The sequence below is a fragment of the Ornithodoros turicata genome, chromosome 7 (genome assembly GCF_037126465.1).
Source record: "Ornithodoros turicata isolate Travis chromosome 7, ASM3712646v1, whole genome shotgun sequence".
In the NCBI taxonomy this organism is placed as follows: Eukaryota; Metazoa; Arthropoda; class Arachnida; order Ixodida; family Argasidae; genus Ornithodoros; species Ornithodoros turicata.
Window position 1 is genome coordinate 16,962,805 of NC_088207.1, and position 22,841 is coordinate 16,985,645.

General features: G+C 43.9%; 1 protein-coding gene across 5 annotated transcripts in view; it reads left to right on the forward strand.

Annotated features, from left to right (window-relative positions):
- The window catches only part of LOC135400253 (scm-like with four MBT domains protein 2), a 57,475-nt gene that overhangs the window by 19,814 nt on the left and 14,820 nt on the right, over positions 1-22,841 (forward strand). For 4 of the 5 annotated variants that reach the window (XM_064632030.1, XM_064632033.1, XM_064632031.1 and 1 more), the window contains 11 exons: positions 1,453-1,546; positions 3,639-3,727; positions 6,735-6,975; positions 11,587-11,675; positions 11,737-11,826; positions 13,155-13,302; positions 13,383-13,486; positions 14,592-14,847; positions 17,807-17,889; positions 18,918-18,986; positions 20,242-20,462. In XM_064632030.1, the coding sequence (XP_064488100.1) occupies positions 1,453-1,546; positions 3,639-3,727; positions 6,735-6,975; positions 11,587-11,675; positions 11,737-11,826; positions 13,155-13,302; positions 13,383-13,486; positions 14,592-14,847; positions 17,807-17,889; positions 18,918-18,986; positions 20,242-20,462 (1,484 nt within the window). The remainder of the gene's footprint in view (positions 1-1,452; positions 1,547-3,638; positions 3,728-6,734; positions 6,976-11,586; positions 11,676-11,736; positions 11,827-13,154; positions 13,303-13,382; positions 13,487-14,591; positions 14,848-17,806; positions 17,890-18,917; positions 18,987-20,241; positions 20,463-22,841) is intronic. The other variant, XM_064632032.1, reaches the window with a different exon arrangement.

Sequence of the window (22,841 nt, forward strand, 5' to 3'; positions counted from 1 at the left end):
GCTACAAATTTCCGCCATGTTTACCCCCACGCACAGCTCACGATGCGCTCACAAAAGTGTAGCTATACGCTTAGTTACACACTACATTTTGGAGTTTTGAGTAAATAGATAGCAGAGGAGGTTTGAAAAAGTGGGTGAAATCAGTACACAGCATTCGTGCATGGTAAGCATGGTTTAGGTGTGGCCGCCATGGTAAACATGGTGGCTTTGCAGCATTTGCCTTCTACAAAGGGTGACGCCACCTTACTTACGTCACGGTAAAACTGTTTGTAGTCACAGTGGAAAATTGGGCTGGTTGGTTGTCGTACACACTGAACGGAAAGTAAGAACAGGAAACAGCTGTGCTTGTCTGGCGTTGTTTTTATGTTATCGCTCTTCGTTCATTGTGCGGCATTCATTTTTCTCGCTTATCTCCAAAGCTGTGACGTTGTCCCAGTGGAAATTTAGCATGTGGCATCTGCTCGTAACTTGAGTCGAGCACAACTGTAATTGCAAAATCGGTTGACAGTGACGTCCCTTTTCTTTCTGATTCCCGTCCATAATTTTTATTGGCTCACTCAATAAGATACTTCAGTCAGCCTACTTAATGCTCTCAAATGTGATGCACTAGCATAAAAAATAATCAAAAGTGCCATTTATGCAGAAATTTATTTATTTTATTTTATGTTCTTCTGGCACAGTCACTGTGCCATGGAAGGAGATTCAATTAAAGGAATTACATTAAAGGAAATCAATGATGGGAAAATATGTGTAAGCCAAAATGGTGATTTCTTTTGTTTTTTGCTTTATGCAGACAGAATAGCTTGACCTTGTGTGTCATGGTCAAGGATGTACGTGCACGTAGACCAATTGTTTTCTTCCTTCTGTTTCTTTACGAAACAGTACAGTTATTATTTTACTATTTCCAGAACACTACAACTGATTAAGTGTGTAGCACTTGCAGACATATTGTGCATAGTGCTGTTTTTCTGTGAGTCTGAGTTATCACCACTTGTCGCTGCTTTAACTGAAACCTAAATGCACCTTTGTTTGTTAGTGCTTTGAACATTCTTTCGCTTTTGAGCAATAACATTCTGTAGTGCACTTGTTTGATCTTTGATCCAATGTCCATGTGTTGGAACAAATCAGTTTGACATTAAATTAATCTCGTATGCGACATGCAAGATGAATTCTGACTATTCTAGTAGCCTTCTCACATCCGGCTCTACGAAAGAGCTATTAGCTTTTTACGTATTTGCTTCGATTACATTTCTAATCTTGTTTACACCGGATTGTGGTTATCACCGGGCATGACATTTAAATATGTATACCACAGTTTAGAGGCAGCTGTACTTGTTTTTGCACAAGTGGCCTGCTTCAAATGAAAAATCCTGGTTGCAAAACAAAAAGATTGGTGATTGAATGAAATGATATTTGAATGAAAAAAAAATTGAAAAAATGATTACTCCGCAGCAAGAAGAAGCTGGAGATGACAAGCCCTGCACATCTGCATCTCCCAAAAAGCCAAATAGCCCCAGAAAACGTCAAAGCTCTTCTGGCCTGGCAGGTAATGTACCAACACATTCCTGTACCTACACGGGTTTTAGATCAGGGTAGCCAACCGTTTTGGGGCCCGTTAATGTAATTGGAGGGGGTGGGGAGGTCATTGCCGCACATGCGCAGAACCCATTTCCTGAAAGATGGAAGTCACTGAAAAGGCTAGCCAGCTGTAGGACTCGAACCCACATCTTCTGGATTGCCGGTCCAGGGCTCTACCGATTGAGCTAAGCTAACACACCTCCCCAGCGACTTCCAAGGGTGCATCATCTGAAGGGACAAACCAACCACTCTCTCTCACTCATCCCTCTTTCACTCTTACATTTTTCTCACTCATACACACAATCGTACGACGGGATCGACGCAAGCGGCAACTGTTGAATGTTACGTTGTATGCTGTTCCAGCCTCAGAGCATCAGCTCTCCCATTTCCTGTTTTGTGGGTGCATGCCGTTTTTTGTACAATCGCGACTCTAAGCTCGCCCCGAAAAGAACTTGTGTCACCCTCATGCAGCACGAGATATTGAGAAGGGAGCCAACAAGGATATTTGGAACCAAAACTTGTATTTTGTGAATGAAGTGAATTTCACTCGCAGCACAAATACCGTGGTTCAGTGATGGGCAGTACTTGAAGTACCAAGTACTCAAGTAGTACTTTAAGTACATTTCTGGGTACTTGTACTTTACTCTAAGTACATCTTAAATCGTGTACTTTGTACTGTACTTCAAGTACTTTTTTCCGAGTACTTTCCCATCAAGTACTCAAGTACCCAAACTTGGACTCCAGGCAAAAAGTCACAAAAGAGTATCAAAAATATATCCTACTAAAAGCGCTAAAATGACAACAAGAAGACGAAAACACACAGATAGGGCTATCTCTGAGTTTTCGTCTTCCTGCCGTCACTTCAGCGCTTTTAGTGGGATGCGGTACATTTTACCAAAAAGGATTTTTGTGTTTTTAAATAGCACATTTGTTGAAGCACATCTATTGTTGAGAGGCTTGAAATGTGTAAAAAGTATCAACACTTCTATTATTATGTAAAACGAATGGAATACAAAGACACGCACACATTATGACATCGCAACCGGCAGCACAATGACTTGGTCCATTGTCATTTCATTTCTCGCAATGCAGAGTTCTATGCTTTTTTATAATGTCTCCTTCATTGGCAATTAATAAGCATTTATGCATTATATATCACATTATATGTGTGATTGCATTACATGATGAACACTCTGCAAGACACACCGGCTTTAATTTTTACATTTTACGTTTTTTTTAATTGGTCACATGGATTACATTGCAGCAGATTACAGTCGTATAAAAATGAAGGCTTATACTGTGCTTCATCTTTTTTACTTTCATCATGTTCTTTTTCTAAACAAAAAGCAGCAAGAAATTCCCAGAAATATGTAATTTCTGTTGCCTTGTACTTTTTTCTTCTTGAAATTTCCTAGTCTGCTATAGCAGAAGATTAGTACCAGAACACCACACTAGGCAGGTGATCCTGGATCAGTCAGGGTGTAATACTATTTTGCATAATCACAGCACAGCTGCTGATTACCTTCCTACATGTAACTGCACATTATGACCTCTGATTACGTTTATATTCACGGGTTAGCACTTAACCTAAGACTTTATGGCTCCAAAGCATTTGTCAAGAATACTCGCTAAACTTCTGCAAAAAAAAAAAAAAAGAAGTCACAGATGCTAAACAGTAAAATGCAAAGTGATACAAACTAAATTGGCAATGTACTTGATCAGTACTTGAAGTACTTTGCCTGGTACTTTGTACTTTACTTGAAGTACACTTTGAATTGGGTACTTTGTACTGTACTTGAAGTACTAATGATGCCAGGTACTTGGTACTTTACTTTAAGTATAATTTTGAGGTACTTTGCCCATCACTGCCGTGGTTACAGCTTGAAGAGTGATGTGAGCATGAGGTGCTCTTATTGTGGGCTGTGCTGGGGAAACAGTGTTGTAAAACTCTGTCCTATTGTCTTCATTTGTGTACGCGTACGCCCCATTCGTTGGGTGCGCCCTACTGATTATGCCCCTGTTCTAAATTCTCTTCATTTCTTTACCTTGCTCCTGTGCAGCAGATGATGACCCAGATCAAGACTTCCATTGGGAGTACTACCTGGATGCCACACAGGCTGAAGCCACACCACCAACAGCATTTGCACATGTAAGCCATCTTTTGCGAGCAGCTAGACTCATTTAATTATACAGTAAACCCCCACCCCCGATAACTCGAAGTCGTAAAAAAATGGAAAAACTTCGACATAAGCGGGGTTTCGAGTTAAGCGAACGACGAAAATTACGTTGCCACGGTGTTACCACAATGCACTGTTACGAAACTTAAAAAAAAAGCGTTCCTGTACAGTCGCCGACTGATTTTTCGGACATGCTCGATTATTCGGACTCGTTCGCGGAACTGCCGCGAGTCCCATAGAGTTGATGTATAAGAACGTCCAAAAATTCGGACGCCATGCAGCCCCGCCGCTCGATATTTCGGACTCTGTTTGCCCGACCAGCGAATTTCTGTCTTGGGGTGACAGAAAATATTGGTATCGTCCGAAATTCGTATCAAAAGAAATCAACCAACTGAAATATTGAGGCAACAAAATAGGCAGTGATCGTTCATTTTCCATTCCTCTGAGTAGAAGAGGTCTGTCGTAACGCTTTTGCGTCATCATTTTTGGCTAACGGCACAGTACGTGCTGTCCGCCTGCGAGTCGCACGACAGCGCTGTAAAGCGAGCTTCACCTAAAGCACGCATGCGTTATGTGAAGCCGACTTGCAGACTTGATGACGGCGGTGCCTCTGACAGTGTACATTGACGAAATGTCGCTTCGGGAAATAGAAGCTGATGTTATCAGGCGGAGCTGGAAGCGCGTTAGGAAAGCATCGACAAATTTTTGCAGCCTACTAGGGCTTAGTAAAGGTTATTTTGAAGCGAAATTCGCTTTTTCGGACTGCTCGATTATTCGGACTTTTGCGCGATCCCCGCCGAGTCCGAAACATCGGACGGCGACTGTGGTAATAGGGCTCGTAAACAATTCCAGAGCTGTTTATTTTTTAACATCACCCGAGAGGGAATAACTCCGTAATAGCAATCCGCTTGGCATTCGCGTCTGGGAGCAAGAAAGCATCTTCAAGCACTTCAATGCAACGCATGAGACGCTCCTCCCGGCACGTCAGTACCGAGGGCACTCTCGACGATTTCAGTGTCACTCAATTCACCGCTTACTAGAACATCGCCGTCGTCAAGCGCATAGTCCTCGACGTTCAAGTCCTCTAAGGCGCAGTTTTAAAAACGCCGATTAACACTCCAACCGACATCGACGGTCCCTTAACTTAAATTTAACGCTTAACTGTGCTTCACAAACGGGAGTTATTGGTACTGAAACATTCATCGCGTCACCAACCAACGTTTACAAAAAAAGAATTGGGCGTTAACTTCAAGGTATAACAACGCTCTCCGCCACAGCATGCAAGGCGCATCACGTCGTTGCACAACTCATCACAGCCACTGAACTCGTCTGCTGGCTCTGATACGGCGATGGATGACCAGAAACTCGCATGAACGAAACAGTTCGCGATAATGGCTCGATGAACTTGCTGCAAGGCCTTTCATAAGTGCCACCTTCCGCTCCAAAGACAGGGACTTGCATGCGCATTGTTCAGCCATCACACCGCGAAGAACGAAACGAAACTGAGACGCTCACACGAATGCAGAGGAGGAGGAGGAGTGACGCTGGGTGGAAAGGGCAGTGCGGTCTGCCTGCCACAGTGAGTAACAAGGACTGAAAGGCTTTGACCTTGACCTGGCCTGGGGGACCGAATAATGCACGTTATTAGCCGTAAGTATGGTGACCTACCGGTGATGGAATTTCGAGATATCCGTACTTGGGGGAAAAAAAAGCTTCGACTTAAAAGGGCCCAAAATACATAGGAAGCATAGGGACAAGGGTTGGGACACAAAATAAATTCGAGATTAGCGGGTTAACGAGGGTTTACTGTATTCCTACACAGTTTCCACCACTACAAAGGTACCATGAAATTCTCACAAATTCTGAGTACCCAAAAATAGTGGGGATGTCCGCCGGATACATCCCTTCAAAGTGGGCTTACGTCATCAGCACCCAGTCCTTTCGGGCAATTGTGCACGACCGAGAGCGCACCCCCCGCGGGACCACGTGGGACAACAAACCACGCTGTCCTATATGTGTCCTCATAGCCGGTAGAAATATGGTGAAACGCAAATTGTCTGCGATTGAGATAGAGTTTATTCGAAGCACAAGGCTTCTGGGGATCGTTCCATACGCAGCAGCTCCCAAAAAGCCACCAACAGAGACATTTACTGACGCAGAAGCAGCTTGGAGAGGACAACATAAGAGGAAAAACGTTTCCATCTTCGTAGTGGGAGTGTAGTTATCGGCGCTTATGTACAGCGTGCGCCCTTGCGAAGGTCACGATTCGTGACCTTTAATGCAACACAACGAAATGTTTGATACAGCGAAAGTTGATGGCGTTGATACAACGAGGTTCGACTATATGCTGGGAATACACATTTTTAGACAGGTTAAAGAAGGCCATCTTGTGCCTACGCAAAGGACGATGTTGTACCTTATAACAGACATTCAAAAATTTGCAATTCCATCACTGAGGACCAATTACGGCTGCAGTCTATGAGGTATCTACAGGTTTTCCCGGCGATTTTAATCCAAGTTCCAGCTAAATTAATCCATGCCCCATAAAGTTTGCATGGCACGTGGATTAATTTCGATGGCGCTTGGATTAAAATCACCGGGAAAACCTGTAGTTCCCCACCTCCTTAATAGGTTCGCGCACTTCATAGCTCCCCATTATTCATACCATCAGTTTAAACGTGTTTTTAGATCACACCTAATAACACATCCTGATAGCGGGCTACTTTAGATATTTGTCACTTGTTGGCCCCTATCTGCTACCTAGGTTGCTACTGTTATTTCTTATCATCTCATAGTGTCATCGTGCTGTGCCTCTGTTTCGTTTCTCACACTCAAGTGAGGGTGTTATCAGTCTGTCCGTATGTACCCGGTTTATGTGCCCTTTGTTGCTTTTGGTTGGCGCTAAGTAAAATTTCCCGTCTTCTAGTTTGCAAGTGCCTGCAGTGACACTTTCTCATCTCTTACTTATCTTATCTCAAGGTGGAGCGAAGCTTGGAGAGCGGACTGAAAGCTGGCATGAAACTGGAAGTTCCCACCCCCGATGCCCCTGGCTACTATTGGCTGGCTTCCGTGGTCACTACTTGCGGACCCCTGTTGTCACTGAGGTACCTCGGGTACGGAGCAGACCGCTCCGCCGACTTCTGGTTCGACGTTTCCTCAAATGAGGTACACCCCCTGGGATGGTGTGCTCAGCATCAGAAGCCGCTTCGTCCTCCTCAAGGTGGGGAACCAGTACGTGCCTTCATAAGCCGCGGTTCCATATTGCTTCTGCATCGACACTAGAGCCCTACACTACCTGCAGATGTACTTGGCAGATTCAGAAAGACATTGGCAAAAAAAAAAAACATTATGGTGTATTCATAAGGTACTTCGTTTTCGGGTTAAACCAGATTTTTCACGATAGTTCCCCCCCAAAACAAGATTTCAAGGATTTGGGTAAAATCCGATATCTACCAGAAGTCCTTGCGGTCCTTCAACTTGTCGTCGGGAAAGTGAATCATAATTAGAGCCTGATGTTTTAGGGTTAAACCCGATTTTCCCCCGAATTTGCACCCCGAATTGAGGTTCACCTATCTAGGGTTAAACCCGATTTCTACCTGCAAAACTGCACCTAGGCTAGGCACCTCAAGGCATCGACATACTAGTTTCTCACAAAATATGAGACTGCCCATTACTTCTGGCACTCTGGATAAACGGTACAGTGAACGTTTATTCTACAATAATGCCCGATTTCTCCCCGAACTTAGTCTGATGGTAATTTTTCTGCCCGAATTTGCAAGGATTTTCTACATCAATTTATTGACCCGATTTCTACCCCCCGAATTATAAAACCCGAAAACTTCAGGGTCTAATCATAATGTCGTCAAAAAGAGCTGTCTGTGATGACCTGTTTGACAACCTTTTATAGTCCCCTCCTGCAGCCAAAAACGAGCTTTTGTGGAGCTCGGGCAAATGTTTGGATACCGCGGTCATTCGCTGTCCCAGTTCTGAGCAGAAATATAGAGATTATTGTTTCTCGTCTCAGTGTCACAGCAGTGGCTTGTTTCATATGCCTTTCGTTTCACCCAAGAGTTCTACATATGAAACAGAGGTCATAGCACCCGAATTCTCTTGTGTAAATAGCATCCGATTTTTCCCTCCCGAATTTAAAAAATCATAAAACCCGAAAACGAAGAACCCTATGTATTCCATGTGCCTACCGAATCTGTTGCCAGTTGGATGCGAATAACTTGTGCGAAGCTAGCAAGACTCTGTTCACACTTTGCGTCAAGATTAGTTGCTAATGTAATCTTCCATGTTCGATACCTCAACGTTGGTATCCGTCTTCTATGCAGAAAAATATGAGTGCCGACAGTAAAGAGACCACTGAGGTTTTTCTTTTTTTTTTCTTTTTTCAAAAATTTGTCAAAAATTATGTTTAATTTTTAAAGGCGGTTGCGATATCGGGTGGGAAAATAGGGGTTAAGACATTTTATACGTTGTAGCCGCCACACTGGCCTGCTTGGCACATTGAGGCACATCTAGCAGCAGTCTTTCATTTTGTTGGATGTGAAATCTGGCAGCCTAAATATCTTTTGCATGAAAAAAAAAATGACCTCTGCAATATTTCTCGGTGGTGGTTTTTGAGAGCATAGTTTCGCCTGAGTAAATTGACAAGAAAGACTTATGACAGTCGGCACTCTTTGAAGCAAACGGAGAGCCTAATGTAATGAATGTCTGCCCTTGAGATCAAGTGCATCTGTACAAAAGTGTGCTGTAGACATAATGCTCTAATCGAGTGGTGCTCAACTTACGTTATTTGAGGTAATCCGTGATCATTCAAGCAGGACTTCAAGGAACCTATTACATTGGGGTAACCGTGTAGAACTGGGTGAGGTGAACTAGGCGTTGTGCAAGTAGCAGATTTTATTCTATATCACTGATTATTTAATTGTTTAATTATAATTTATTCAATTGTTTATTTCGCTTAAAGTTTGCTGGATTCATTCGGCTGTTTCGCGATACTTCCCCTCAGATAACGCATTGCGGATTGCCACGGAGGCTCGTAAATTCCGAGTCCATATAGGAAGGGGTGTAGCTCCGAAGCTTTTTCTAAAGTGGCTCTGACTTTCCAAGTGTTTGTAATGCTTTCGAAACATGAGAGAAAAGCTAAAGCGTAGTGCAGAAAAATTGTCGGGTTGAGTTGTACTGATTGATCAAACCATTGAAGAAGACAGCTGCTGGCTCTACACCTTGCAATGACCGTCGGCCGAGGCAACCTGAACATGTGATCTCGATGGCAGTCGCGTTGTCAATGATCACACGTCAAGCACTGTCCTACAGCAAAGCTGTCCGAGAGCGCGCCTTGGTAGGGTGTCAAGTTACACGTGGGTGCTGAAGAGTGTCCCGTTAGCGGAACGTCAGGACAAGAGGCCCCGGTTGAGAAACCCTGTTGTAATTAGAGCCTGAAGTTTTCGGAAAATATTTTTTTCCAAATTCGGGAGGTAAAAATCGGGGGAATAAAAATGTGCTCTAAATTCATCTGAATTCGGGTCAAAAACTTCCAATATGTTAAATTTAGGGAGAAATCGGGCTCTATTACTCTAACGAACTGCACTGGTTTGGTACAAACAGTGATGTAATTTGTGTTACAAGTGTAACAAGCTAGTGTGCATTGCTACAGACAGCTACAGCTGGGTAAAAATCGGGTTTCACCCTAAAGAGGCAACCTTTAATTCGGGGTGCAAATTCGGGGAAGAATCGGCTAAAACTTCAGGCTCTAGTTGTAATCCATACAATCACTTGAACAAAATTTGAAAATGAAGAAAAAGGTCACTTAAACTGAAGTGAGTGTGGAACAGCTTGCTGAAATCAAAGTAAAAACGAGGTGTTTAAATGTTGCTAGAAGAATTTATTTGGCATTATTCACAAATACAACCTGGTACCTCTGGTACAACAGCACTTTGAGTAGAATATAGTTTCTTTCTCTGCTCTGCTTTTGCTTCCAGAATGGCACAAGTTATGTCATTTTGCAATGACAGCAATGTCTATGCCCAGTCTTTGTAAAAAAAAAAAAAAAGAGAAAAATTGTTGAGAGAGGCATTTTTGTGCAACGCTCATACATTTTGCCAAGTGCAACAAAAAAGTGCCCTTTGTATGCCTGTTTAGTTCTCTTTTTAGTACTTTAAATGTCACTCATACCTCATTATTCATGTAATGGATCTGAAAGAATGGAGTAATTAACAAACAACAGTGAAATGTCAATACATTATTTCTAGGGGTGTGCGAATATTCATATTCTCAAATCGAATATCAAACGCTCAAACTATTCGATTCGCGAATCGAATATCCAGTGTTCGATTTTTCGAATATTCGACTATTCCACGAATATGAACGACACAACCCGAAAGTGGGCTTCACCTGATGCTTCCGTGTATGAGGTGAAGCCTCCTTTACGAAATTGCCCTTGGTGCAGAACCAACACAGGCTGGACGGTGTTTAGTTTAAGATAACGTTATCCAAAGTTAGTTTTGTAGACATTTTATGTGGAAGGGGCGGCGCCCCTCCCACATGCAGTTTAGCAGTGCCGACGAGGGACTTTGATTTGATGTCTGTGAGGTTGCCTTTAAAATGTTAGGACTCTTGAATAATGACTACAGCCCACGAACAAGAAGGGTGTCTTAAAGATGTCCTTTACATCTAAAATTTCAGTAGTGGAACTTCCTAGGACGAGTGCAAAGAAACTAAAGGGTGTTCATGGCAAAACTGAGGCAGGCTGCCAATTCGTTTGTTTCACAAATGGCCTGTGGTTGTCTGAAACAATTACAGCCTCATCCGTATAACATGCTACTGCCTGACATAAAATTTTGAAATGAAGGTTACCACTCCAGTAAGTGTAGGCTCACCTGAAAAGCAGGAAGCACTCTCATGTAAAATTAAAGAGTAGGGGCTTTAAACAGAAGAATTGCATGTCTCTCTCGTGACAGTTAATGCCAGAAAAATTACACTAAAGCCATGGGCTACAAAATGGAAAGTTTTAGTGCGAAAGTTACATATTGCAAATTTTGCACAAATATTCGATTCGGTATTCGGAATTTTTCCCCCCATTCGATTCGATATTCGATTCGACTTGAAATATTCGGATTCGCACACCCCTAATTATTTCAAATCCTCGTTTATATTCATTTCCTTTTGTTTGTTTTGATCTTGAGTTTTAACGGCAAGGGGCCAAAGGCATGCAGACACCAACAAGTACACTATATAATACAATTTCACAGTCAATTTTGACCAAATTTTGAATGGATTTGATGGGAGCATGCGTTTATAACGCTTCAGAAAATGAATGTCAGCATTCTATAGGATCAATCTCCAGTGTAGAAACTGGCACTTGTATACAAAATGTTTGGTAACAGCCAGGGCATCATAAGTAGGGCCTGACTTTTTAGGGTTAAACCCGTATCCGCCCGATATTTACCCCCCCCCCCCCCCCCGAACGAAATCTGTAAAATTCGGATTTAACCCGAATCTACCTGAAAACATCCGGGTCGCGTGGCACACTCATAAGCGTGCATTAAAATAAACTTTGATAACATTGCTAAACATTAGTTCCATGTTAAGACAAATTTTTATTAAACAAAAAAAAAATCACCCGAATACACCCGAATTCCTGACGACAGAATATGCCGTAACGGGATTTAACCCGAATACACCCGAATTTTCAAATGAAAAATATCACCCGATATTTACCCCCCGAATTTGGCCAAAAATAAAACCCGAAAAAGTCAGGCCCTAATCATAAGGTTAGATTTATATAAGCAACATTGGATTTATTGCCTTATAATATTATGCGTAGCAATCCAAGATCGCCATCTGAGCTGGGAAACGCTGCTGGACTCTGAATTGCAAGGAGCTGTGACAGTCCCCTCGTACCTCTTGGAACTGGTATGTAGTTCAGTAAGTGGGTGTCATGGCTTTGGACTGACGTTTCGTTGCGTTTTTGCAGAAAGGCTCTGCTCCAATAGACCAGATAAAGCAGGGCATGAAGTTGCTCATTCTAGAAGAAGAAAACCCTCTCAATGGATGGGCAGCCTCTGTGAGTCTTGTCTCTATTCAGAATTTATCGATTACTGCCGATAGGATGTCTATAACAGTTGTCATTATGGCAGTATGAATGAATGAAATTCCGTGCAAGAAAGCAAAATAAAGGATTCTTTATAAACCTGTGCAATGCGAAAAATTGAGCTGTGCAATTGAATTTAAAAAAGAAAAATGGCCGATGAGGGTACGTTTGAAGGACGTTTCACTGTGCGTTTAAGGTGCATTCCATTCCATGCTCCTTTAAGCCAGTGTTTGCAGAGTGGACAGGAAGGAAATTGGTGAAGAAACATCGGTAGTTTTGAGAGACGGATACAGTTGAACCTCTATATAACGAATTTGTAAATGCTGGCTCTTTGTTTCGTTAAATTGAGATATTCGTTAAATGGAACACGCCAAGTTAAACAAAGATGGCCGCCGCGCGTACCGCAAAACGTCATTTGTCATAAAACAGGTACTAAGGTAAGAAGGGCACAAAATATCAAGCTTTATTCATTACATAACGCTAGGTAATGCGTAATTTGTGCACAATATCGTTCTGAGCATTCATAACCTTCGTAACTCCTGATGACCTCGACTGCTTCCTCCTACGCGATCGCGTATCGAAGTTTCTTGGTTGGTTCACTTGCACTCATGACGTCCGGAAAGAACAACCGTACACCGCCGAAAAGAACGAGAAACGGGTACATGTCACGTAAACGTCTGCGCCGATGGAACCTTGAACGGCAGCGGCATCATGCCCATTTTACCACCGTCAGCATCAGCGGCGCGAACAAAAACAAGTAATGAAAAGGCACAAAACCGCAACGTACTGTGGTCTTCATCAACACAAGCAAATTAGACTTCGCGAGATGTCAGCAATGCGTGTTTTCTTGTCCGAAAACAGGTGCGAAGAGACCCTCGCTCCGGTTTCGAAACAGCGTCGGCGCAACGATTACCGGCGGCGGAGACGCACATGTCGGCACGCTCGTGCCTACAGCACGTGACAACCGAAGTAACCAACGAAAACTCGCGTAAGGACAACAGAGAGGGAAGGTGCGCAGAAGAGCCCAGAGATTTCGTTAAATAGAGGTGACCAAACGAATGTATTTCTTTAAATCGAATGCAAAAATACATTGGCGTCTATAGGGATGCGTTCGTGCAACGGAAATTTTTCGTTAAACAGAGGATTTCGTTAAATCGACGTTCGTTATTGAGAGGTTCAACTGTACTTCCAATCGCGCATTTTTTAGGAAAAAGAAGGAAAATGTAAATGTATTTGTTCAATGGAACAGGGGATGTTCAGAGTGTCTCTCCCCCATTAGAAAAAGGGATTTTGCACTTCAGGTCCTGGAGAACGTCGGTGGTCGGCTGCTGCTCAGATACGACGGCTGCGACACAGCAGTGTGGGACTTTTGGCTCTTCTATCTGTCTCATAGGGTGAAAGCCTTAGACACCCCTTCAAGCACAGAGCAGACGTACAAACCACCTCAAGGTGAGCCCCCTCGCATTACAGAGAACCGTGCGTTACGTAGCCGCTGCAAGTTTGGATGACACGTTACTCCTGCGCGGCAGTTATCGAGAACCTGCACGGCTTGGAGGAGTGGAAATCTATCCTCAAGACCTCCATGGATGAAGCTCAGAAATATAACAGCAAGGTTCTGGCCAACATACTGCAGGTATTGTGTTCTTTGAATACGCGCCTTTGAAATTTATTGTGTGTTCTACACCTTCGTTTTAACTTAAAATTGAAAGGATGCCAAATTGAATTGGCCAGCTCTTCACACCGTGCCGCCTTTTCTGCCATCCACCCAGTACATATCACCACATTTCTGAAAAGTGTGCTGAACCTTGGCAGACGGGACAGTGACCAATGCCTCGACTGACCACGGCAACAGAAAGGAGCAAAAGCCAAAGTAGTTTGGGCCAATGTTTGCAGCAAATTCAGAGATTTCTCTATGTATAAACGCTGAACTGCCATCTTGTGATGACAGTGACTGCTAATGTGATTCGAGCTCTGTATCCTGTAATCTGTATCCTGCTCTGTCTCCTATTGTAATGCACATACCGTTCTGACAGTCAATGTTTGTGAAAAAAGATGCACGTTATGATTGCAAAAATACGGTAACATCCCTCGCTTGGTGTTTGTGTGTGCATGGGGGGGGGACAATATATCCATGCATCTCGTACAATGCCACCAAGTTGCTGGTGCCACCTGCCTTGTTCAAACTGGCAACCCTGGGATCAGAGAGCAGACACGTTACCAAATGATGCATCGAGGACAGTGGTTTTGTTTTGGAGCATTTTTAGTTTGTAGATCTCATTCTTGGCTCACACCAGCAGTGCTGCTTTATTTTAGTGCAGGAAAAGTGGCAACCGCTAAACAGCGTCAAAATATGGGGAGTTAAACTTGTATTGCTGTACTGCAAGCAGAGAAATTAGCATGCAGAGAGCAGTCTGAGGGTTACTAACAATTTTGTCAATAATCTAATCTATCAATCAATGTAATCAATCTAATCAACCCACAGCTACTGTGTCGAACAATGAAGGAAGTGCCATTTTCACCTGTAGGAGCTGTATGCTCAAATGACCAACTACATCATTTTTTTCTTGTTGAACTGTTGAATGTCTCAATACAAATCCTTCATCCGGTGACCTCATTTTTGCAAATATTGCAAAAACAAATAAAACCTCCACCGTACAAACAAAAGATAGCAAAATTTATTCAACAGTAAACCATTAATACCCAAGTTGATCGAGCGGCGTTAACTGGACGTTTTTCAGCCTCCCGTTGAGCTGGCTGAGCACGGTTTCCAAGTGGGAATGAAATTGGAGCTCCTCCATCCTACAACGCGGAAGGAAGCCTGCGTAGCTACGGTGACGAGGGTGCTCAACAAGCACTGGTTCTTGGTACAAGCAGACGACATGCGCCATCCCAAGGACTCTCCACCGACCGTACGCTGTTGCCACGCCCAGTCACAGACCATTGTCCCCGTGGGTTGGGCAGAACGCAATGGTCTACCCCTCCTTCCACCGCCCGGTAAGTGTCTTCACTCTTGGGCTGTATGAAAAAAAAAAAAAGCACCTGCACGGAATTATGGCTTCCTGCCATCGTCATGGTAGCCACAAATCTATTCCTATCATCGCTATTTCTTGGGCGCACATGCTTGGGACTCACAGCGAGTAGGGTTGCCACCTTTCGTAGTGAAAAATACCGGATGAGGGAGAGGAAGTCCGAATAATCGAGCAGTCCGAAAAAACGAATTTCGCTTCAAAATAAACTTTACTAAGCTCTAGTAGGCTGGAAAAATTTGTTGATGCTTTCCTAACGCGTTTCCAGCTCTGCCTGATAACATCAGCTTCTATTTCCCGAAGCGACATTTCGTCACTGTAAGTACACGGACAGAGGCACCGCCGTCATCAAGTCCGCAAGTCGGCTTCACCTAACGCATGCGTGCTTTAGGTGAAGCTCGCTTTACAGCGCTGTCGCGCGACTCCTGGGCGGACAGCACGTGCTGGGCCGTTGGCCAAAAACGAAGACTCAAAAGTGCTACGACAGACCTCATCTACTCAGAGGAATGGAAAATCAACAATCATCACTGCCAATTTTTTTGCCTCAATATTTTAGTTGGTTGATTTCTTTTGATACGAACTTCAGGTGATACCAATGTTTTCAGTCACCCCATGAGAGAAATTCACGGGTTGGGCAAACAGAGTCCGAAATATCGAGCGACGGAGCTGCACGGCGTCCGAAATTTTGGACGTTCTTACACATCACCTCTATGGGACCCGCGGCCGTTCCACGAACGGGTCCGAATAATCGAGCATGTCCGAAAAATCGGTCGGCGACTGTAGAGGGAAAGGAGGAAATGTTCGTGGAAAAGGGAAACTGGGTGAGGGGTGGACGAGCACACACAGAGAGAGAGAGAGAGAGCGTGCTCGCTCAAGATAATACGAGGAAACATATGTTCCTGTGTGTGGCTGTATCATTGATGCTAGCAATAACAATGATAATAATGATAACAATGAATAACAATAAGAATGAATAACTAAGAAAACGACTGATGACTGCGGAACTGGGTCTGTGTTCCAGATGTATTCAAGCTGTAGTGGAATGTTGAAGGGAAAATCCCGTAAAAGCCCTTATGAAAGGCCTTGAGCCACAAGTACCGGCAAAAGGCTGCCGGTATCACCTTCCCACCGACAACCGGCTGAGCGCCCAAATAACCGGCCTGGTGGCAACCCCAACAGCAAGCACTGTAGCAGCATGAGATCATTCCGACCCGTTTTTTTTTTTTTAGGTCGTACCATGCGTTGTGGCTCTTGTGTTTTCGGGTTTTGTGTTCTTTTCTTTTTTTTTAATGGGATATAAAGAAAATTGGTTTTGCAAAGATGTGATTAATTGTTATTAGCGGTAAAACAGTACAATTGAGACATATTCTGTGAGAGAGCAGATTTTTGGGTGAAACAAAAATGAGCTTCTCACGCTCCAAATGAACAAGTTATGGCTAGCTACAGTGATTGAATTTGTACTTTGACCACGGGTGTCTACCAACCTGGAAAACCCGGAATTGTCTGGGAATTTCGATGCGACTGGAAAAGTCGTGGGACTGTCAGGGGAATTAGCCGAGAAGCAGATTAAGTCAGGGAAACGCAGACAAGTGCCGTGACGATGTGCAGCGAATCGCAAGTGCCCATCAGTGGTTGAGTAGCCACGTCACAGCAACGTTGCCACGATTATAGCAATTCGCCAAGAAATTGGTGCAGCCTCATTACTACTCAAGGTACAGTAGAATCTCGATGATACGATCACGGATGATACGAATTCTTTTCCGGTCCCGGCCGGAATGCCTATTCTTCCCATGTATTCGAGTTTGGATGATACGAACGCGTTATCTTGCCTTTACGGATTAGATGAATGAGCCGAGGATGCGACAGAGGTCGTTCCCCCTTGACGAGAGAGCGCGCGAGCCATGCTGCTGCTTCTTTCGAAAAGGGAGGGCGGTCCTCACCACGGACTCCCTTACATGTAGCGCAATGCAAGCAATGACTTTCCTTTTGGTGGTAGCGGAGGAGATAAGATCAAAGGGATTGCAGGGCCGGGAACCTTATCACCTTATCTCTGTTTTGACCTTTTTACCCCCCTCGCATCAATAAACCACGAAGCTGTGTGACATGGCTCTGACTGAAAACAGCGACCAGAACACGTGGAAGGAACATATCGGGACAACTTGTGGCAACATTACGCGTCACCATTCCGCAAGTCGGCTTCACCTAACACCTGCGTGCTTTAGGAGAAGCTCGCTTTAGAACACTGTCGCGAGGCTCGCTGGTGGAAAGCATGTGCTAAGTCTTTTGAATCGTCTCTCGTATTTGGGCAACATTGACACAAAAGCGTTACGACCGACCTCTTTCACTGACAGTAACGGAAAATGAACAGTCACTGTCTAGTTTCTTGCCTCAATTTTTATTTTGGTTGAATTCGTTTGATACGATTTTCGGATGATACGAATTTTTTCCGCGACCCCGTGAGATTCGTATCATCGAGACTCTGCTGTATGAACTGTTTTATGAGAGATCTGTATCAAAACATAGCATAAGGCACTAAGTTCCCTTTTGTTTTGGTCATGGAATTCGCTTTAAGTAGTGAGTGAAAACCTGGTACAGTTTCGTATACCCCATGTATGTTGTTGGTGTCGTGTATGGTGTTGTTGGTGGTGATGTTGTATGCTTTTCTGTGGTGACTGCACTGATGAACGTGTACAGGAACAGTGCTATAGTACTCTGTAAAATTCGACGTGATATATTGTTGCGCATTCACGCAACGAAGCAGGGACGTATATGTTTTTTATGCCACTTTGAATGTTCTTCTGAAATAACATTGATTTATGCCATTCACTAAATATTTGGACTAATTTAATGGGTCCTAGACGGCCAGAAAATCGCTCAGCGTTTGTAGTTTAGAAACCTTGTCAAAATGAGGGCGTAATCTCGTACAGGTTACCCCGAGGCAAACTTCTCATGGCAGGACTACCTGTCGTCCACTGGAACTGCAGCAGCACCGAATGACATTTTTCACTTGGTACGTCTCGATTTTGTACAATTGATCAAATTATAAAAATTTGATTAAAAAAATGATAAAATCTATGTTGAAAGTACAGGACACAAGAAATGTGATTTCCTGCATGAATGAGTGAATGCTTATGGAAATGTGGAACATATATAGAGCCCGAAGTTTTCGGGAAATATTTTTTTCTAAATTCGGGGGTAAAAAAATCGGGTAAATAAATATGTGTACTAAATTCATCCGAATTTGAGTGAAAAAAAACTTCCAGTATGCTAAATTCGGGGAGAGATCGGGCTCAGTTACTCAAGCTGACTGTAGTGGTTTGGTACAAACTGAAGTATGATACAAACTGCATTTGCTGTCAAAGAAGTAAGTTAGTGCATTCCTGCAGACATCCAAGTGAGGGCAATCTGGTTTCACCCTAAGAGAGAGCAACCTTCTCAAATCACGAGTTATCACAAGGGAAAACGAAGGTAGCAAGTGCTTTCTTCTTGCACTGGCAATGCCTTCCACATATGCTGTATAGATAGAGCCTGAATTTTTAGGGTTTTACTCGATTCTTCCCCGAATTTGCACCCCGAATTGAAGGTTGCCTATTTAGGGTGAAACCCGATTTTTACCCGGTAAACTGCCCTCACTGGGACATCTGTAGGAAGGCACTAACTTAATTGTTTGGCAGCAAATGCCACCGTTTGTACCAAACCGCTACAGTTAGTTTGAGTAACTGAGCCCGATTTCTCCCCGAATTTAGCATACTGGAAGTTTTTCCACCCGAATTCGCATGAATTTGGTGCACACGTTTATTTACCCGATGTTTACCCCCCGAATTTCGAAAAAAATATTTCCCGAAAACTTCAGGCTCTATGTATAGACATGGAACTGTCACTCGTGAGAGTTGTTCGATTCCAGTTGATTGATGCCATCATGGCTGCTCAAAGATGTCGTAGCTTGTCAATGACTATTGAGTGAACTTGAACTTTTCAGTTGTCTTACAAATGTCAGTTGTCTCATAAATCAACAATGTTGTCTGAACCCCCACACAGGAAGAAGACACCCTGGGATTTGAAGAGGGACAGAAGCTGGAAGCCGTCAACATTCGTAACTTAAATCAGGTAGACTCGCGTGTTTCGTCTAATTCCTCTTGCTTTTCTGCATTTTGCTGTTTTTACTGACGCCATAGCTGACAGATAACATTGTGCATGTTTCAAATTTTTTCCACTTTTGTTCAGCTGTTGTTTCTACGGAGTGCTCAAAATTTTATTCCTGCCAATTGACATGTAATATAGTTAGACCCTGAAGTTTTTGGGTTTTTTATTTTTCCAAATTCGGGGGGTAGAAATCGGGTCATTAAATTGATGTCGAAAATTCCTGCAAATTCGGGCAGAAAAATTACCATCAGACCGAGTTCGGGGAGAAATCGGGCATTATTGTAGAATAAACGTTCACTGTACCGTTTATCCAGAGTGCCAGAAGTAAGGGGCCAGTCGCATATTTTGTGAGAAACTAGTATGTCGATGCCTTGAGCTGCCTAGCCTAGGTGCAGTTTTGCAGGTAGAAATCGGGTTTAACCCTAGATAGGTGAACCTCAATTCGGGGTGCAAATTCAGGGAAAAATCGGGTTTAACCCTAAAACATCAGGGTCTAAATATAGTATGTGGGATCTTCCGTCCCAGCCTCGCGGTTGAGTTTGCCCACCCAGCCCGTGAAGGAACATAATTAGAGCCTGAGGTTTTCGGGAAATATTTGTTTCTAAATTTGGGGGGTAAAAATTGGGTAATTAAACGTGTGCTGTAAATTCATGCAAATTCGGGTGGAAAAACTTCTAGTATGCTAAATTCGGGGAGAAATCGGGCTCAGTTACTCAAACTAGCTGTACTGGTTTGGTGAAAATGGTGATGTGACTGCATTTGCCGACAAACAAGTTGGTGTGTTTTCCTACGGACATCTCAGTGAGGGCAATTTGCGGGGTAAAAATCGGGTTTCACCCTAAAGAGGCAGCCTTCAAATAGGGGTGCAAATTCCGTGAAGAATCAGGTTAAACCCTAAAACTTCAGGCTCTAAACATAATACACAGAACGAGTCAGTCAACAAGGGCTTATCTTACCTTGATAAACCTAGCTGGTCTCTACCTATCCTCTTCCCTCCCCAATTTAGAAAAAAATATTTCCCGAATACTTCAGGCTCTAGCTATACTTTGTAGGTTAGTCTCTCAACAACCAGCATAGAGTAGTCCACTCATCGTGATAGTAAAGGTTTTCATAACTTGGTAGCCTGCACGTGGAGGCAGCAATTTTTGGGGGCGAGCTTCCCGTTTGGCACTTTTTTGTGTGTGGAAATAAGCCTTTCCACTCTAATGTCTTTTTCCAGGTGTGCGTGGCAACAGTGGAGAAGGTGGCGCCTCCTTTTGTGTGGATTCGCCTGGAAAGCGAGGAGTGCAACTTTGTACAGCCCTTGCGCTCGCAGCAGCTCTTCCCAGTGGGCTGGAGCGCCTCCAACAGTTTTCCCCTGCGGCCCCCTTCAAACTACAGCCGCCTCTCCAAACGTCCCGCTCGAAGGCCGTCGGGACTGCTGGATTCGCCTTCCAAGAAGTATGCGTTGCACAGTCGTAATAGAACGCCGCGTGCACCAGAGCTGACCCGAAAGCCCGAGTCAGGTTGAAGCCTTAGCGGAAGTTTTACTCTAGACAGTCCGGTGGGGGTAGCTGTGCCAGGCCCGAATGTATTTGTCTTATTTTCTCTTGCATAATATGGATGATTGATTGGATCAGATAAATATATGTCTTGCCAGGGCTTTGCAGCCACTGGCTGGGCCGAACCAGAGCCATTTATAGGGAGAGTTTGGCCATTCTTTGATCTTCTGCCGCCTCATGGGAGGAGCTTATTTTGACGTCAGAGTCATCGTTGCGCCGCCCTAAGAGCCTGAATCCGAGCGGAATCCGCTTATCAGCCATCTAGTCCGCGCCGTATTGATGCTGTTCGCCAGCTGGTCGGCAGCTTCGTGGTCGCGTTGAATGTAATCTACAGGAATAACCGGCTTATGACCCACAGCTGGCTGTGATATGGGGGCTTTGTTACCGAACTGAAAGAGTTCAAGGACGAAAGGCTTTTGAAGCAAGAAGACGCACGTGTCTTCTCACCTTGCATTGTAAACGACGATCAGCATCAATATGGCGTCTGCGGCCGGTTGACGACTGGATAACAATAGAGCACGACAAGGGAGGTCATTCAGCCGTGACATCGCGTGACGCGCTGTAAGTTAGGCTCCTCCAATGGCCAAACTCTCTCTATAAACAGCTCTGGGCTGAACTATCGGCATTGGTGAGCTCAAGATCGCGGGTTCGATCCCGGCCGATGGCGGTAGCAATGCGGGGGAGGGTAAACATTGCTTCCAGCACCGTGTGTCGGAAATTTCGGGGGCACGTCAAAAGAACACCGAGTGGTCCAAATTATCCGCAGTCCTACCCTGCGGCACGTACAACATGTCTCCGCACTGCGCAGACAGACCTTGCGTGTAGCATCACGGTACCGTTATTTGAACTATCGGCAGCTTGGTCAGGTCTGGGCCGGGCCAATAAACAGAGACCCACGCAACTGCTCTAACTTTTACCGGAAGGTGACATACAGTGCAATCCCATTAATTCCAAGATGAACGGGAGTGAAGATTTGTTTGAATAAAGCGGAGTTCTAACTAGAGGGAGCCGTACCGAATGAGGGCTTGATGCGTTGGCAGCACATGCAGGCTATTTAGGAGACATGTCATGTCATGGTTAGGGCCTGACTTTTTCGGGTTTTATTTTTGGCCAAATTCGGGGGGTAAATATCGGGTGATATTTTTCATTCGAAAATTCGGGTGTATTCGGGTTAAATCCCGTTACGGCATACAGTCAAACTCCTTTATAGCGAACACCTTTTTAACGAAAATACCACTACAGCAAATTTTTTTGCGGTCCCGCTGGAGCCCTATAGGTCCAATAATGGACACCCTTTTTAACGAAAATGCCTTTACTGCGATTTTTTTTTTGCTGTCCCCTGAGTTTCGTTGTAAAGGAGTTTGACTGTATTCTGTCGTCAGGAATTCGGGTGTATTCGGGTGATTTTTTTTTTTTTTTTAATAAAAATTTGTCTTAACATGGAAGTAATGTTTAGCAATGTTGTCAAACTTTATTTTAATGCACGCTTATGAGTGTGTCACGCGACCCGGATGTTTTCGGGTTGATTAGGGTTAAACCCGAATTTTACAGATTTCGTTCCGGGGGTAAATATCGGGCGGATACGGGTTTAACCCTAAAAAGTCAGGCCCTAGTCATGGTTTGCTAGGCCTTGCTGCACGTTCACAGTCACGCGATGACGGGAGTATAAGAGTACACTGTTTCTTTCCAGAATATTTATTTACAGACAAGCATCAACACAGCTCGGGATAGAAAATAATCTTATACGCATTTGTGTTCATTTGTTCAGCCCAACCCAATTCGAGAAAGTATCAAAATGCTGCCTTATCTGCAAAGGTCGATTGGCAAAATGCTGGGCCCAATGCCGCTTGCCCTACCAGTGAAAACCGTGGAGACATCGCTGGAAGTTGCCGCTATGTGCGCTGACGATCGAAAGCATGCTGTGTTTGCTTTCTCTTTCGCTCTTTGTCTCTCAGCATTTTCGTGACAAACCAGGTGTGTGCAACCTACGCAGTTGCGCATATTACAGTCGATAATAACTCTGTAATATACGATGTAATAATAGCTCTGATATTACGATCAAACTGCTGGCCCTGTCAACTTGCCTTTTGAAGTGCATGGAAAGAAATCTATACGACAATCGCATTTGCTTGCGTATAGCAATCAGCCCTCCCGATAGCTATAAAAAAATGTAAGCTAAACGATAGCTGTAAATGTAGCTATGAAAAATAAATAAATGTGTAAAGAGGTAAAATGTGTGAATATCGAAAGGCAAGATCCAATTTTTTCGTTGAAGCAA